This window comes from Coregonus lavaretus (assembly GCF_964263955.1).
Source record: "Coregonus lavaretus genome assembly, chromosome: 23".
Classification (NCBI taxonomy): domain Eukaryota; kingdom Metazoa; phylum Chordata; class Actinopteri; order Salmoniformes; family Salmonidae; genus Coregonus; species Coregonus lavaretus.
Window position 1 is genome coordinate 20,340,694 of NC_140010.1, and position 18,313 is coordinate 20,359,006.

At 43.3% G+C, this 18,313-nt stretch overlaps 2 protein-coding genes across 2 annotated transcripts in view; both read right to left on the reverse strand.

Moving 5' to 3' along the window:
• Window positions 1–373: 373 nt before the first annotated feature.
• On the reverse strand, window positions 374–8,455 carry exoc3 (exocyst complex component 3). Its single transcript, XM_084139852.1, has 13 exons — window positions 8,339–8,455; window positions 7,629–7,793; window positions 7,252–7,471; window positions 6,434–7,115; window positions 4,798–4,915; window positions 4,463–4,588; window positions 2,960–3,060; window positions 2,707–2,817; window positions 2,488–2,629; window positions 2,218–2,340; window positions 1,916–2,077; window positions 1,323–1,444; window positions 374–1,070 (listed from the first exon to the last, which is right to left on the reverse strand). Exons 2-13 carry the CDS (start codon window positions 7,770–7,772, stop codon window positions 866–868), a joined length of 2,256 nt encoding a protein of 751 aa, XP_083995978.1. The 5' UTR covers window positions 7,773–7,793; window positions 8,339–8,455; the 3' UTR covers window positions 374–865.
• Window positions 8,456–12,208: 3,753 nt separating this feature from the next.
• ahrrb (aryl-hydrocarbon receptor repressor b) overlaps window positions 12,209–18,313 on the reverse strand; it is a gene marked incomplete at both ends in the record, with an annotated part of 33,241 nt that continues 27,136 nt past the window's right edge. Inside the window, 6 exons of the mRNA XM_084139449.1 lie at window positions 12,209–13,253; window positions 13,606–13,808; window positions 14,087–14,220; window positions 14,542–14,677; window positions 16,036–16,125; window positions 17,235–17,368. Coding sequence (XP_083995575.1) covers window positions 12,209–13,253; window positions 13,606–13,808; window positions 14,087–14,220; window positions 14,542–14,677; window positions 16,036–16,125; window positions 17,235–17,368 — 1,742 coding nt within the window. The remainder of the gene's footprint in view (window positions 13,254–13,605; window positions 13,809–14,086; window positions 14,221–14,541; window positions 14,678–16,035; window positions 16,126–17,234; window positions 17,369–18,313) is intronic.

Genomic DNA, 18,313 nt, shown 5'->3' on the forward strand with positions numbered 1-18,313 from the left:
CGCTGCTCAGTTAGTCACACAACAGATAGCGTGCAGCCAGATTAAACATTTAGAGGTTTTACACAGGCAAGGAAAGAGGAGAGTACCCATACCTCTTAAATCAAGAGGCAGCATGCTGCAACGGAGTCACACATGGACAGAGAGCAAGATAATGAAGGAGATCTTGATGGTGTTGTTGTGAGGAAGGATGCAGGCAGGCAGACAGGAGCTTCTGCAAAGTAATGTCTTAACTGAAGCTTTTTCACAGCAGGCCTCAAATGAGCTCAGCCAACCAATTCAGGGTTTCCATGTGTGAGTGCACTGTGCAGTAGTTTGGCATGTTTCAGTGTGCCAACACCTCTCCCTGACAGAAGAGTAAATTAGGAAATCAGACTGACAGGGGAAAGGATTTCTTTAATAGATGTTCCATCTAACAGACATTCGGCATCACACACTGACAACGTTTCTTACTGGAACAATTTCTGTTCTTGTACATGGAGGGGTGGGTGGTGGTGAGAGTAAGTTCCCATTTCAGTAACAAAACCGCTTGTTAGTGTTCGACGGTTCTTTCATCAAGTATCAAAGGCTTACAGATCCTCAAGGACTACAGTCCAAGCCTTTCATTGGATGTTAGTGGAATCGGATTCACAAGTGCAAAAAGTGAAAAATCATGATTCAGTGATTTGCTGCAGTCTGTTTTTTTTGTGCCCATGTGAGCCAAGGTCGTATTCTCTAGGCACCAAACAATAAAAAACGACTGAAACAGGGAGGGACTATCCAAACTTGTCCAACAAGGAACGCTTTTCATTTTCTGTTGCAAAACGTTTTGCTGTTGTGCATTAATGAATACAACCCAGGTGTGTGTCTCCATCTTTCTCCAGACTGGTTATTTCAGCAGTTTATTGGCAGTGGCGGCCATAGATGAGGACATGGAGGTCATGGTCACCGTGGGGACGGTAATGTCCTTGAAGATGGGCTGTGTGATCCCAGCGTAGGAAGGCTTGTTCTGGTTCAGCGTCTCAATGATCATCTGCCTCATGTCTCGGCTGGCATCCCCTCTCATCGCCAGCAAGGCCACGATGTGCTCCTCTCTATGGGCCAACAGAGGACAGACACAATCAGACACCTTTTCCCTGAAGTTTCAGGACAATCATGTAGGCCTACATGGATAACTGTGACACTGTGTCAAAAGCAATGGCTATCACAGAAAATCTATAGTAGTAACGAAACATTGTATACATCTGGAGTAACTTCTCCTACAGCCAAAGTTGTTCTATCGAAAACCATGATACCCCACTAACATTCTCTGTGTAGCCTGTGTGTTAAGTGGGGTATGATCTGACCTGATGTCAGGGTATTTGGACACCAGCGTGGAGACCTCCAGGTAGAGCAGGGTGGGGTCTGTGAGTTTGAACACCTCGGCTATGGCAGCGATGGCATCACACAGCCGGTCAGTCTCCTCACCCTGGAAGGGGACATGAGAAATAACTTCAAGCAGTACAAAACACACACTATACACTAATTACTTTAACACTGGATGAAATTATCAGAGAAAAGTAGTCTTCATTACATCAAATGACTGAATGAACGAATGAAACGTAGAGTAAGCATCAAGAGTCAGGGAAGTTAGGACTCTAATTCAGTGTTTCCCAACCCTGGTCCTCCAGTACCCCCAACAGTACACAGTTTCGTTGTAGCCCTGGACAAACACACCTTATTCAACTTATTGAGGGCTTGATGATTAGATGACAAGTTGAATCAGGTGTGCTTGTCCAGGGTTAGAATACAAATGTGTACTGTTGGGGGATACTGGAGGACCAGGGTTGGGAAACACTGCTCTAATTGACTAAGAAGATATCAAGATGCCAGTGGTTTCTAATCCGGATCTTTCTAGGGAAAAAGTATTCCGGTAGCAGGTAGATGTAAAACCACTCACAGCAGTGAGTTTCCTGAAGAGGAACTTGAACTGCACAGCCTCCTTAATCATCCGGTCTGCTCCCTCCCTCCTCTCATCTGCGTTCTTGAAGGTGATCCGTTTCTGCATCACAGCCTTGATATACTCCACCACCACCCTGCGATGGGCCTCGCTGGTCATCTCCTAAACAGATCACACAACATACTCAGTCACATACACAGGATGTTCATGCAAAACTGCTCTCTGTGTGGATTTCTCCATATCAATCAATTGGCCAAGCCTTTAATTTCATATGATATCAATTGATTGATTTTGCCATGTACCGTATTGAAAGGCTTCTTGATCTTTGCGAAATCGTTGAAGTAATCCTCGACTGTCACACAGATAGTGTCCACTGCATGGGTCCCAGTCAACCACTTCCTGGTCAGCAACTCATTGAGATGATGCTGTAGAAATCAAAACCATGAAATGTTATCACAAAATCATCACCCAGATACAACATAACCGGGTTCATGGCAAACATTCTGAAAGTCTATAAATATTAGACAGATTAACTAAGGAGGTAAAAATGTGTCCACAAACACTGTTCTAACCTCCAAATCTAGAAAGACTTCATCCAATAGAAACTGGCAGCCATCTTTGGCCACGTCGTTCAGGGTCTTCTCTATGGCAGCGTCATTCTGGGTGGGCTCCGTAGATTTAAAGTATTTCTTCTTTAGACTGTTAATAGACTCCCTAGGGGCAGAGGTATGATTAGGTACACATTAGGTTAGAGAATGACATACTTACAGGGAGATGTCAATGGGACTCACTTGAATGTATGACAGTTGTTTATAATGGCGATCATGTATTGGACGTAGCACTGAGGGAGCTGCCGGTCTCTCAAGTGGTCCTCCTTGTAGGCAATTGCCTCTTCCCTGTACCTGAACAGAAATGCAAGACAATTGTAGATGTCAAATACAAAGCATTCCATCCCTGGTATAGTGTAACACACCTTTACTGCCATCAATGTAAACAACTAAACACTACACAATTACTAACACAACATTATGAAACCCATGTTACCTGACGAGAAACGAATTCATCTGTTTTAAACAGAGCTTCAGGACCTGCTCTTTGAATGTCTCATTGATCTGGGCTGCCACTTGGAGATTCTGCTCAAACATCTGATGAGGAGAGAAGAACAAACATATGTCAGATGATGACCCCTTTAAAGTACACACTAGTGACTCGCTGTAGTATTTATTCAGGCAATTCTAAGATCCCAATTGTCATATACAGTGCCTTCGGAAAGTATTCAGATCCCTTGACTTTTTTCCACATTGTTACGTTACAACCTTATTCTAAAATTGATTATATCGTTTTTTCCCCCTCAATCTACACACAATACCCCATGATGACAAAGCAAAAACAGGTTTTTAGACATGTTGGCTAATTTATATTTTTTTAAACCCTGAAATATTACATTTATATAAAAGTATTCAGACCCTTTACTCAGTACTTGGTTGAAGCACCTTTGGCAGTGATTACAGCATTGATTCTTCTTGGGTATTACACTATAAGCTTGGCACACCTGTATTTGGGGAGTTTCTCCCATTCTTCTCTGCAGATCCTCTCAAGCTCTGTCAGGTTGGATGTGGAGAATTGCTGCACAGCTATTTTCAGGTCTCTACAGAGATGTTCGATCGGGTTCAAATCCGGACTCTGGCTGGGCTACCCAAGGACATTCAGAGACTTGTTCCGAAGCCACTCCTGCATTGTCTTGGCTGTGTGCTTAGGGTCGTTGTCCTGTTGGAAGGTGAACCTTCGCCCCCAGTCTGAGGACCTGAGCACTCTGGAGCAGGTTTTCATCAAGGATCTCTCTGTACTTTGCTCAGTTTATCTTTGCCTCAATCCTGACTAGTCTCCCAGTCCCTGCCACTGAAAAACATCCCCACAGCATGATGCTGCCACCACCATGCTTCACAGTAGGGATGGTGCCAGGTTTCCTCCAGACGTGAAGCTTGGCATTCAGGCCAAAGAGTTCAATCTTGGTTTCATCAGACCAGATAATCTTGTTTCTCATGGTCTGAGAGTCTTTAGTTGCCTTTTGGCAAACTCCAAGCGGGCTGTCATGTGCCTTTTACTGAGGAGTGGCTTCTGTCTGGCCACTCTACCATAAAGGCCTGATTGGTGGAGTGCTGCAGAGATGGTTGTCCTTCTGGAAGGTTCTCCCATCTCCACAGATGAACTCTGGAGCTCTGTCAGTGACCATCGGGTTCTTGGTCACCTCCCTGACCAAAGGCCCTTCTCAATTTCGAATCTCATAGTAAAGGGTCTGAATACTTATGTAAATAAGTTATTTATGCTTTTTATTTTTAATACATTTGCAAAAATATTTGTCATTATGGGGTATTGTGTGTAGATTGCTGAGATATTGTTTTTATTTAATCAATTTTAGAATAAGGCTATAACATTGTCTAGTATAGTAACCTTACTGTGGTAGCAACTAGTCCACTTTGTAAAGTTGTGGGTTAAAGAGAGGTGGATAAAGAGAGGTGGATAAAGAGAGGTGGATACTGGTTATACCTGGAAGACGATGGCGGGGAGGGTGGTCTGGTAGTACCCGTCTTGATCCGCCTCTGGTTCTGTCTCTTTAAACCAGTCCTTCTTGTCTGTCTCCAGAGCCTTGCGCAGCCAGCCAGTGATGTTGGACTGTTGAAGGGTTAGAGAGGGTCAGCCAGAGCCCTGTTACCTTTGTCTTTAACAATTCATGAAACATTTCATTAAAAGGCGGATTCCCTTGTAAAGACTTTCGAATTGCAAATCCAGATTTACAGACGCAGACAGTGGGTTGTATATCTGACAGGAGCTGTCGTAGAGTATGTCGCTGCTATCTTAGTGTGTGTGTTGTCTGGACTCACAGTGAAGGTCTGGAGGTATTTGCTGAGCAGCTCATCCACCACCTCCTGCGGCAGCAGAGGATCCATCAGGTTGATGTCATACTCTGTCAGCAGCTCTGGGTGACCCATCATCTCCTCACTGGAACACAGTGGTGTGTGGGAATATGGCAAGAGAACCCTGACTGTACTATACTGTTCGTGGACATTAATATTGCATGTCTTTTAACGTAACAGACCGACAGACAGCTACAGACAGACCTACACACCATGGCATGCTCGTGCACATACAGCAGGGTTCCCCAACTGGCGGCCCGCGGGGGTGGTTTTATTTGTCACCCCAAGTTTTCTGAGTGTGGAATTTCATTGTTGGACATAAAATACTGTAAAAACACCAGGAAATCAGCTCCAATAGATTTTAATTTAAAACATCTGTTCCCAAGTATTCACACGCATAATAGATGACTATGTTTTAATCAAACATTATATCTGTTTGGGCTTCTTGCGGTCAAATTGCAATTATGTACCCCCCCACCATCCCCTCCAGAAAAAAAGAAATCGGCCTGCGGCTGAATCTAGTTGACAATCCCTGAACTACAGCAATGCCTGAATATAAATGATACACACAGATACCCATAAACATAGGCTACTCACAAGCAGTCACACGTAAACACACGTACTCAGAAACACACACACACTCACAGAAAAGCTGAGTGAATATCTATAATTAAACAGCCCCAGCCAATCGGTGGTTGTGGTTTCCATGGTAGCCTAATGCACAACAGGCTGATGCTCGTGTCAGAATTGGATATAAGGCTAGTTCTTTGTGTTTTCAATGTGCATAAGGGAGCTAGCTGTTCATTAATCTTTCTCTGTTCAAACCTGTTGTTGCACGCGATGTGCAGTAGTATGTGTATTCATTGGATTATCCACACCAGTTTCGCATGCCATGCCCTCTCTCTCGTGCCACACACACAAGATAAGTTACCTCTCCACACACACCCACACGAGATAAGTTACCTCTCCACGCACACACAAGATAAGTTACCTCTCCACGCACACACAAGATAAGTTACCTCTCCACGCACACACAAGATAAGTTACCTCTCCCCACACACACACAAGATAAGTTACCTCTCCACACACAAGATAAGTTACCTCTCCACACACACACGCAATAAGTTAACACTCCACACACACGAGACAAGTTAACACTCCACACACACACGAGAGGTTAAAATGGTGCAGGCCAACATTTTTACAATGGGAATACCTCCTCTCCCTCTCCTTAGCGTTCAACTCTTCACATTGTAAATTCAAACAAGATATTCCTAAAATGGAATGAATGGTATAACTATGACAACAATGTCCATAAAGATATTCAGCCGCCTAAACGGGTAGCAGCAGCGCAGAGCTAATGTACTACAACTCCTGCATATTCCACTGAGCTATGACTGGACTGGTGCCCAGTTATCACTGATGTGACAGCAGTCACAGAGAGGGAAGATCAGAGCCTCACCTGTATTCAAAATGCGTGCTGATCTAGGATCAGGCTCCCCCTATCCATATAATCTTATTCACCATTATCTAAAAGGCTAAACTGATCATGTATCAGCACTCCTACTTTGAAACTCAGTGAACACGGGCCAAGACAGGATACCTTTTGTATGTGTTGAGGACCCAGGTGAGGAGGGACACAATCTCGTTGGCCTCTAGGTCTTCTGCAGCCAGCTCCTGCACCCGCATGGACACGGCGTTGTGATAGCGCTTAAAGAACCTGTCGAAGGTGTTGTAGTGTGGCGGGAAGCACTGCACCATCAGGTTCTTCACCACAATCAGGTCATCCAGCACGTACCTCCTAGTGATCTCCAGCAGCCTCACCATCCACATCTTGTCTGCCTCGCGAGTCACCGACTGGCTGCCCTCGATACGCGTTGTGACTGTGCCTTCCAGCACCTCAAACATCTTCTCTTTCCAGCTCTTGGGCCGACCAGGGGGGATAAAGCCTGTCTGCTTCTTGCGGTCCAGCATGCGCCGGTCGATCTTCTCCTCACGCTCAATGATGCGCACCACTGAGACCAGCATGGTGGGGTCACGGCGCACCGTGCCCATGGCACGCTGTAGCACCATCCACAGCTGCTTGGCCAGATCGTCAGACAGGCCCTGCACCTCGCCAAAGTAGTTGCGGATCAGGTTCATGTCGTGAGTGTTTTTGCTGTCCATTCGGTACTGCTCGTACATGAGGTCGTCCCGCGAACACTCCAGATCCATGAGTTTACGGTGGGCCTCTAGCAGCTCGGCCTGCTCAATCAGCACCTGGGTGTCTGACACTATCTCAGGCACTGCACAGGAAGGGGATGATATACATTAATGATATATTGTAACAATACAGACAGTAATTACACAAATGCACAGCGAGACAACAATAACAGTTTCCAATTAAGTGGTATCTCTGAGGTATGTAGTTCTGTAGCGTACCTGAGAAGATATTCTTTAAATTCTCCACGGCTGAGGCAAGCTGACTGTGTTGGACCACGGCGTCTTTTACATCTTTCAGGTTCTCAATAGTGTTGATACTCTGCCTCCAGTCCTTACTAACGTCTGCTAGGGAGTTCTGGATGTCCTTTACATCCCCAAGGGCATTGTGGAGCTGACTGAGCCCTGTGCGGACCCCGTCCAACTGGGACTGGATGGCAGCCTGGGGAGAGTGACAGAGACCATGTAAGGTGCTTCAGGCCAGAGCCATGTATTTACAATAAATATACACCTTTCATTCAGACAATAGTTAGGGCTTTATGAATAATAGGGTAGTACAGGAATGTATCTCATGTCTTCTTAGAGTCATCATTTTCTACCTTCAGTCGGGCTTCTACTGAAGCTTTCTTGCGGGCCTCTCGCCGGCGGTACTGCTCCACTTTGTCCAACTGGTCCGAGCGCTGCAGCATCCCTGCCACTCTCTGCACGGCCGTAGCAACCGCCTCCCTGTTCGTCTCCTCCATGACAACGACGGCAAGTTGTGTCTGTCAAAGATCAAGATGTTTACGAAACTGAATTTTACACGTTGTGATTACGAACAAAATGTTGAAACGCACTGTATTGACTGGTCGATTACGTTATTAATCCATTGGTACTGACAGTGTCTGTGGGCTGATGCTCATTGCATAGCAGGGTAACGTTAGCTAGACCAACAGTTAGTTAGCCTGCTTGCTAACGTTAGCAGCCTTGGCTAATGCTACTTATTATTGCTGGCATCAATTATGTCAGCAAAACGTTAGCTAGCAACTACAAGCTGGAAGCAAAGACAAATGTCTCTCCTAAAATGCATTTTACTGGAGTACAGTAACTATTGACTAGCTAGCAAGCAGCGGCCCATTTTCATGGTAGGCTTGCCAGCTAGCAGCCAAACTATCTAGCTAGCTAGCTAGATAACGTTAGCAAGATAACTAGCTAGCTAACTACTGAGGTCGGCGAGAGGAAAGACACACACAGCCCAATAAGTAAACACAACGCTATCCCGTGTACAAAACACATTTGAAATGTAAAATGAACAAATCCAATATCTTACCACCTCCAATAATCCGTTTGCTTAAGTAAGAAGTCGTTGGATTTATATCATATTAATTTCAAAACCACCGACTGCTTTTCCTGGTTGACAGTTCTCGTGCGCCGCCCAGTAACAGCTGACAGCAGCGCGCTCGAGAGCATCATATGTGCGCGACTTTCACATTTACATTTTAGTCATTTAGCGGACGCTCTTATCCAGAGCGATTTACAGTTAGTGAGTTCATAATTATTATTGTTTCATACTGGCCCCCCGTGGGAAACGAACCCACAACCGCCCAACCAACTGAGCTACACTGGGCCCCATACTTTTGGCAGAGTATGCAATTTCTCCAAACTTTATTTTATGATCCCTTTGATTTTTATACAAGTCATTAGCTACGATGTGTAGGCGCATAAAATGTTTTTATTCCCCCAACTGTACTAAGCACTAAATGCAAAGTGTTTATTTGCAGACAAATTCTCATCATAAATAGCATACCCTTCTGCTTGAATACAGCATCAAATAAATTCAGTAGGCATCTAACATAAAATTTTACGTTATTTGGCACAATAAAATCATTAAACAGATTATACTCTATTTATTTTAAACTGTAAACAATAGTTTTCAGTGTTCAAATAAATAAGAGTATTATCTGTTTTATATTATTATGCTAAATAACGTAAAATTGTATGTTAGATGCCTGTTGAATTAAATTTATATCTGAAACTTGTATGACCGTAATCCTTCCTGAAAAATGTGCCTACAGTGCAACAAGCAGGCTAATGTATTTATTCATTGTTACACTATATTACTACAAACCTTTTGTTTCACTCCTGTCAGGGGCGGACTGGCCATCTGGGTGGGCTCTTCAATTTTTAGACCAGTTGGCCTGTCTAATGATTATTATCTGGCTAATAATGGGGGCCTCAAGGGAGAAAAAAATGTCAGGTGTTGGGGCCTCAAGGCACAAAAAAAATTAGTGTGGGGGCCTCAAGGATAAAAATAGGCCAGTGTGTTGGAAATGCCAGGGCCAATTTCTGGTCCCTGTCCGCCTCTGACTCCTGTTCAGTGTACAGTACTTATACTAAAAAATACACAATAAAAAGTGTTACCAACAGTTGTTTAGAAACAAGTCTGCAATTAAATTATAAACATTTGTAGAATAGTTTTGAAAGAAATACAAATTAATTTACAGATTATTATTTAATTTTTTAAACGGCATAATAGAATGCTGTAGAGATTGCTGCATGCAGCTATGGAATACAAAAGGGAACATGTCATAATTTCACATACTGTATTTTTGTCTTTCTTTTCTAAATATAATAAAACATTGGCTTCATAAAACAGAACTACAGTTCATAACATTTCTTTTGAATGTACTAAAATTTTACAAAATGTTACAAACATTGGACCACAAACATAAATTGCTGTGCAATACATTTGTACATTATTATGTTCAGATACCACATTAGACATTAATGTGTGTAAATGGCTGTTAAGTGAAGCTTTGTTAAATTTCAATTGATAATACTGTCTTCAAAACAGAAATGACAAACTCACTGTTAAAATAATACATTAATTCAACCTCTCAAAGAATAAAGGTTGCATTCAATAATACTGTACGATTGATGACATGACTTGGTTTAAAAACTTGAAGTTATGAAATGTGTTTAAAAACAAATCAATAAGTCATATGTGAATTGCAGTATGTTCTGCATGTCATGCTCATGTCCATGTTTCTGCGCTACGGATGCCATTCAAAGCTTCAGCCATTTTCATGTTCCGAATTTCAGAACACATATTGTATGAATTCAATACACATTTCTTTGTTTATCTCCAAAATGGAAGGATGTCATCTCTTTCCATTGTTACTGGTTCAGTAAACTGCCTGCTATACAACTACTCCAAATTACTGGGTCAAAACCAATACGTTTTCCTTCATTTTGACCATTGGTTAAAACACACAAATAAATCATAAAATATGTACACACAAGATGCAAAATGATGTGTACCTTACAGTTAACAATCAAGACCAGATAAAAAAGTAAATGTACAGTGGGGAAAAAAAGTATTTAGTCAGCCACCAATTGTGCAAGTTCTCCCACTTAAAAAGATGAGAAAGGCCTGTAATTTTCATCATAGGTACACGTCAACTATGACAGACAAAATGAGAATTTTTTTCCCAGAAAATCACATTGTAGGATTTTTAATGAATTTATTTGCAAATTATGGTGGAAAATAAGTATTTGGTCAATAACAAAAGTTTCTCAATACTTTGTTATATACCCTTTGTTGGCAATGACACAGGTCAAACGTTTTCTGTAAGTCTTCACAAGGTTTTCACACACTGTTGCTGGTATTTTGGCCCATTCCTCCATGCAGATCTCCTCTAGAGCAGTGATGTTTTGGGGCTGTCGCTGGGCAACACGGACTTTCAACTCCCTCCAAAGATTTTCTATGGGGTTGAGATCTGGAGACTGGCTAGGCCACTCCAGGACCTTGAAATGCTTCTTACGAAGCCACTCCTTTGTTGCCCCGGCGGTGTGTTTGGGATCATTGTCATGCTGAAAGACCCAGCCACGTTTCATCTTCAATGCCCTTGCTGATGGAAGGAGGTTTTCACTCAAAATCTCACGATACATGGCCCCATTCATTCTTTCCTTTACACGGATCAGTCGTCCTGGTCCCTTTGCAGAAAAACAGCCCAAAAGCATGATGTTTCCACCCCCATGCTTCACAGTAGGTATGGTGTTCTTTGGATGCAACTCAGCATTCTTTGTCCTCCAAACACGACGAGTTGAGTTTTGACCAAAAAGTTATATTTTGGTTTCATCTGACCATATGACATTCTCCCAATCCTCTTCTGGATCATCCAAATGCACTCTAGCAAACTTCAGACGGGCCTGGACATATGTACTGGCTTAAGCAGGGGGACACGTCTGGCACTGCAGGATTTGAGTCCCTGGCGGCGTAGTGTGTTACTGATGGTAGGCTTTGTTACTTTGGTCCCAGCTCTCTGCAGGTCATTCACTAGGTCCCCCCGTGTGGTTCTGGGATTTTTGCTCACCGTTCTTGTGATCATTTTGACCCCACGGGGTGAGATCTTGCGTGGTGCCCCAGATCGAGGGAGATTATCAGTGGTCTTGTATGTCTTCCATTTCCTAATAATTGCTCCCACAGTTGATTTCTTCAAACCAAGCTGCTTACCTATTGCAGATTCAGTCTTCCCAGCCTGGTGCAGGTCTAAAATTTTGTTTCTGGTGTCCTTTGACAGCTCTTTGGTCTTGGCCATAGTGGAGTTTGGAGTGTGACTGTTTGAGGTTGTGGACAGGAGTCTTTTATACTGATAACAAGTTCAAACAGGTGCCATTAATACAGGTAACGAGTGGAGGACAGAGGAGCCTCTTAAAGAAGAAGTTACAGGTCTGTGAGAGCCAGAAATCTTGCTTGTTTGTAGGTGACCAAATACTTATTTTCCACCATAATTTGCAAATAAATTCATTAAAAATCCTACAATGTGATTTTCTGGATTTTCTCAATTTGTCTGTCATAGTTGACGTGTACCTATGATGAAAATTACAGGCCTCTCTCATCTTTTTAAGTGGGAGAACTTGCACAATTGGTGGCTGACTAAATACTATTTTTTCCCCACTGTACACATGTACAAAAAGTACACAAACATAAATCTGAACAAGGTTATATTTATCTTGTGTGTCTTATGTACAAAGTCCTTATAAAAACACCTCTCCATTGCTTCCATATCTTTTTGCTTTGTAACACTGTTGATTACCTGAGTTGAGTGTAAATAACTACCCACCCTGCCATATTATGCATCAATACAATAAAGAAGCAAGGTGGTGCCCAGATGGTTTATGAGATTTTCCATTGAGCTCATTGCATGTAGATATATGGGTTTGGTTTGTGTACAATATCATTCAATGCACAGTTGGGAATCATATTTCTCTGCAGGGGTATTTGGCTAATGTCACGGCCATTGTCAGACCAAGGAGGTGAGTCCATGGGTTCCCTCTTTATAGAGTGGACCAGATTATTCCTGAACTCGTAGTTCAGTTTGTCTTGCTGCATGTAGCCTTTACGCTCCACATTACCATTCCCATATACATTGCTGTCCATACAGTTTGCTCCCTGACTGCTACACAGAGGGTCTGAGTGAGGTATCCTATGATCCTTCTGAGCCCTGCTCCCCGCTGGATATAAGTATTTGTGGTGTCTGTTGAGCGTTGGGCTCATGCTGGACTTGTTCCTTTGGCAGGTGGTGTATTGGTCGTAGTAGTCAGCCTCTGACTTCACCTGTGGTTCTTCTGAGTAGCCCATGCTGTAGTGTTTCTCGTTCCCCACCCAGGCTCCGTTGTGGGGCATGCTGTAGATGTTGCAACCGTTCTCAGAGTCAGAGTCCTGCTCTGTCTTTATGGCTGTCTCAGGCAACACCATGCCATTGTAACAGTCAAGATGGCCGCCCATGTACCTGTTGTCTGCCTTCATGCCGTCCTCACAGTAGCTCTCCACCTCTGGGTTGTGGAGGCCTCCGTACAGTTTGTTCTGAGAGGCATCCTGTCTTTTAGCATGATATCCTGGAGACATCCTGTAAGCTCCAGACTTCCCCAGGTGGTTGTACTTGCCTTGTCTGCCTGGTATGTAGCTGCCGCTGGGGCCCTTTCGTATGGCGGACCCTGTGCGGATGTCACATGGATGATTCACGCTCTGAGCTTTGGGCCCACCACCCATGGAAGACAGGCAGAAGTTGAGGGGCTCCTCCTGGGTGTAGTAGCCATTGTTCCCGTACCTGATGCCGTCTTTGGAGAGGGGTGTCCATGGGGTGTAGTGGCAGGGGTCTCTGGTAGCGCTGCTGGACCAATTCAGAAGCAGTAAGTCACTGCTGTCACATGAACCTCTGGTGGAGCGATGCCTCTTATCACTGTGGGAACACAAACAAAGAGATTACAGACAGCATTCCCTTATTTAGGAAAATGGCTAAGGAAAATGTATCCATGGTCATGTATGCATGATATAATCTTCTAGTTGTGTACATTTACAGTATGAAGTACTAATTTGACCGAATTCAGCATACCCAGTGATTTGATTCTGAAATTGATGCTGTAATAAACATGCCTTGAATTGTAAATTGATTGTAAACTAAATGGTGTCAATGCCTGGCTCCTTCAAAAAGTGTTTAGTAAAACCATGATATAGACAGACACACAGTATTTGAGAAATAATGTTTACTGCTCAGCTCTCCCCATGCTCACCACTCCCACAGTACTGCTTACCTGTGCTTATCTGGAGTGGTGATGACGGGGCCCTTGTTCTTGCTCCTGATCGTCATGCTCTTCATCTTCAGCTCTGTGATGGAGGGCATCATGAGGGGCACGGCCACACAGAACAGGGCCAGCTGGGGGGGCAGCAGCGCCCCGGAGTCTGTCTTCTTCTTCTGGCCCTGCAGGAACTTCAGGCTGCCCTGGAACTGCATGCTCTGCCAAACATTAATCAATCAACTAATCAATCAACCAATCAATCAAATCAAAGTGAACTATAAAGCCCTTTTAACATCAACAGCTTTCTTCACAGTATCTGTGCTTCACAGTAACATAACCTAGCCTACACCCCAAAGGAGCAAGTGCACATACATTACTGAATAGAACTCCCACAAACCAGAACTGACTTTCATACTGCGTGGAGCATAATGGTCAATGCCGTTTGTAAAAGAGTGGATATTGTCAGGTACTTGTGTGAGCTGAGGTACTCACTCACCAGGAAGCCTGAGGTGCTGTCCAGCAGGCAACGGACGCGGGAGATGAAACAGCGAGTGAGGAAGGAGGTGAGCTCTAGAGGAACACCATCAGGCTCTTGGGCATTGAAGAGACTGCTCATCACAAAGTCTTCACCTACAGGACAGCCACAGCATTTCTGTTAGTACAAACTATGTAATAAATACCCTACTTTATATTTGTTTTGGTCTTCTAACCACCAATATTACTGAGGGGTTTTAGGAGAGTATTGAAAAGTACGAATAAAATACAGTATCATTTCTTTATGTGTCTTGTATACAGTAACTAATGTACTAATCCCTTTGTCCCTCTTCAAAATGGTCATGAATGGAAACTAATGTAAATGACAAGTTGCATGTGATGATGAGGGGCTTTCCTGCAGCCTTTAGCAGTTGCACAGAGTGACAGAGGTTCTGTTGATGGTAATGATCTACACACCAGTTCCTGTGGCTGAGTGCTGGTCCAGGGAGGCCCCCTGGGGCCCGGGGTTCATGGCCCAGTGGAGCTGTCTTCTGAACTCCTGCCGCTCCTCCACATGGATATAATCAAAAACATTCTGGTGCATCACATCCGTCTGCGGGGGAGAAGAGGGAGAGGAGAGGGGAGGAGACGGGGAGGGGAGGGGAGGAGACGGGACAGGGAGGAGAGGGGAGGAGACGGGAGGAGCAGTGGTGAGAGGAGGAACAAGTCATCAAACATTCAGCCCTCCCACCAATTAACCTCCACAGTTACCCATCCATTGTGTTTGGTCAACGCAGTCACCTCCCCACTTAACCTGTGTCACGGTCGGGTGAAACACATCTATGGGCAGATGCCATAGAGGTATCTAGACAGACACCGCAAGTGTCAGCCTGCAGCGAGCCCACTGAGAACTTAACACTTCTGTTTTCCGGTTTCCCCCCACTGACCAGAAGGGTGTGGGAGGGACGGAGGGCCTTCTGTGACTGACTGGGTTCACTCAGAATCCCTCCCCACCAATTAGATCTACGTGGGAGATCTTGATTCAAAACATGGCATACATTTTTTTTCAAATATGACTCCCTGCAGTTTGCATGTATTATAGGCCCCGGCCTCCCCTCTCCTCAGTCGGTGGGATAATGGACCGCCCTCCTCGCTGCCTTGTTTGTGCTTTGCTTTGCGTGACACCAGAGCTGCTTGCATGAGGACAGACGCAACACTACCCTGATGAAAAACCCTGCAACCCCAGCCCACACTCGTAATTCCTCTCTTTTTTCCCCATCTCAGCTATACCCTGTGTTCATAAAACGACAGACTCCCACTAAAATATTCAACCTTCCCATAATATACGCTTCTTTGGCATGCAACGCTTTGAACACTTGCCCTGTGAAGAGCCCTGTTTTTTGAACACACAGCAGCACCATCTCAATTCCCATCAGATGAGCGATCAACTGTTTCTTTTGTCTCCTTCTCATGTTAAAACCCCAGCTTTCATTAGGACCAATAGAAAGCTATTCACTCAAAAAGGACAGTTACAAACTTGTAAAGTAAATTAAGTGGAAAAGTTCCAGCTCTGTTTGCTTCTAGAACTAGAATATTGTCATTAAAATCCTGTGAATTACACGATTGGCTATTTTAAACTTTTGACTTGGTTGGTCATACAAATATTTTTCTTTCAACCAGTTTGATTTCTGTTTTGTTTTGTTTAATGACTAAAAGGGCATGCATGGCCTTATATTAAAAACTATTTTATGTAAATTTTGTTTTGTTTTTATATTGTTGGTGGTTTACTATAAAACAGTTTTACAATGCTGTATAATTTTTCCTCAGAATGTAATTTTCTATGAAAGGCTTGTACAATGGTACTGTATTTCAACTACCTTTATTACGACTTGATTGATCATTGACCCTCAATATCAAGGTGAATTCTGATTTATCATGACTTTGAGAATGCAAGGTGTGGTTGAAACATACCTGATGAAAGCCCAAGTAGTCAACAATGGAAGTGGAGGTGTAGAAGATCAACCCGTCTGTGCTCACCACCAAGGCAAACCCAGTCAGGGACTAGAAGACACAAGAGACAGGCACACATGTTAATACACAACACAACGGCATTAACAGTAATGTCAAAAGTCTGAACAAGAATTCAGGATATCATCTTTCAATTGAATCAGAAAATATTCTGTATATTTGTCTTCTGTATTTCTTATACTTTTCAAAACTTTCAGTATTTCCATGTTTCTTAGTCTTTACCAAAGTCAATGTTTTGTTTGCCTTAAAACTGAAATAATAAATTTCATTCATACTCTGTGTGTGTACTAAAAACACACAGGGGACAAACTTCAATTGCACTTCATTGATGAGTAGTTCATTGATAAATGCTTTTGATACAACATCTCTATTTCCGATAATGAATGGATATTGGAATTAAATATACAAAATATTATCTTCATGTCTCCTGATTTGAAGAGAGAAGCGGGGAGAACGGGAGGAAACACCACAGAGTTCCTCATTGACTTCCCTGTGTTGGCTGGTACTAGAGCTGTTGTGTTTGACATTGTGGTGCCAGGCCCTGTCACCTCCGGTCTAATTCGAGTCAGCCCAGGTCAGCTGGGCCCCCTTTTCCCACTCTCTGATGTGATACTGACCTAACCGTGTCACGATCTTCATTCAGCAGCATCATGGTTGGCTGCTTTGGTGTCACACTACTGTGGGAGGGGAGGGAGGGAGTCCGGGGAGGGGAGGGGAGGGCGGGGGTTCGGGGAGGATGGGTGTTCGGGGAGGGGAGTGCGGGTATTCTGGGACAGGGAGGGCTGAGGGTTGGTCTTACTCATCATCCAAGCAGCTCCGCTGTGCCACGATATCATCAAGAAATGTTCTAAACCTCAAATAATCAATGCGGCTAAATTCAACTTTGTGTCCTTTTTCATTCAACAATTGTATTTATTGTGTCTTTTAAGAAAAAACACAGTCAGGGCAGACTGCTTTTAATTCTGTTTAATGAACATGTTGTATTTATGGTTTGTTAGTCTTTAGCTAGTCTTTCACCAACTGGGCACAAGACTATGATGTCCCATTCTGTTTCCAGCCACATCAGTACTCCCTATCATCTCATCAGTGATCTCTTGGGAGGGCAAACCACAGCCTGACCCTTCTGCTCCACTCTGTCTCACCTCAAGTAAGAGGTCACTCTCCACCACGCTGCTGCTGGTCTCCGGGGTCCCCATGGACAGGTTCTCTTTCCTGGTATCCTGGTGGTTCACAGGCGGCTCCATGATGTGCTTTCTGCATGGCTTCTCCTGGATGGCTGGGTGAGAGAAAAAATGACAAACTTTCAGGGGACTAACAGGTTTATTAACTTTCAGGGGACTAACAGGTTTATTAACTTTCAGGGGACTAACAGGTTTATTAACTTTCAGGGGACTAACAGGTTTATTAACTTTCAGGGGACTAACAGGTTTATTAACTTTCAGGGGACTAACAGGTTTATTAACTTTCAGGGGACTAACAGGTTTATTAACTTTCAGTTATTTGAAACAGAAATCTCCCAAATATCACTATTTCTAAAACAAGCCATAGAAAGTTGGTTGCAATTTCAATTTAATCCTCCAGAAACGACAGAACAAATAATGCAACAAATATTGTGGTTAAACTCAAATATACTAATTGATAAACTTTGTTAATGATATCATAGGTAGGATTGGTGGAGTTATGTCGCACATGCAGCTAACAAAAACATATGGAAATGTCTGCTCTACCCAAAATTACAACCAAATAATTGCAGCATTACCACAAAAATGGAAGAGGAAAGTGGAAGGGGGAAAAGTAAGGAACTTGTCTGTCGGCCCTGCATTAAAGAACATAATTGGTTAAAGAAAATTGTGGTGAATAAAAAAAGCATACCAGTTTCATTTCAGGACCAAAGGGTGACAGCCGTCCCATATAATTTAGATTGCAAAATAGTTGGGAAGAGATTTTTGACGTACCGATTCCATGGCATAGTGTTTATGAACTGATACGCAAAACAACGCCGGATTCAAAACTTCAAATTTGTTAATTTAAATTATTATACAAAATTATTGCTACCAATAGAATGTTATTTATATGGGGGATACAATCTTCCCAGCTCTGCAAATTTTTCTTAGATGAGACAGAATCATTAAATCATTTGTTTTGGTACTGTCCATTTGTAGCTTGTTTTTGGTCACAGGTACAGGAATGGCTGAAGGATTGCAATATTTACCTGGAGCTA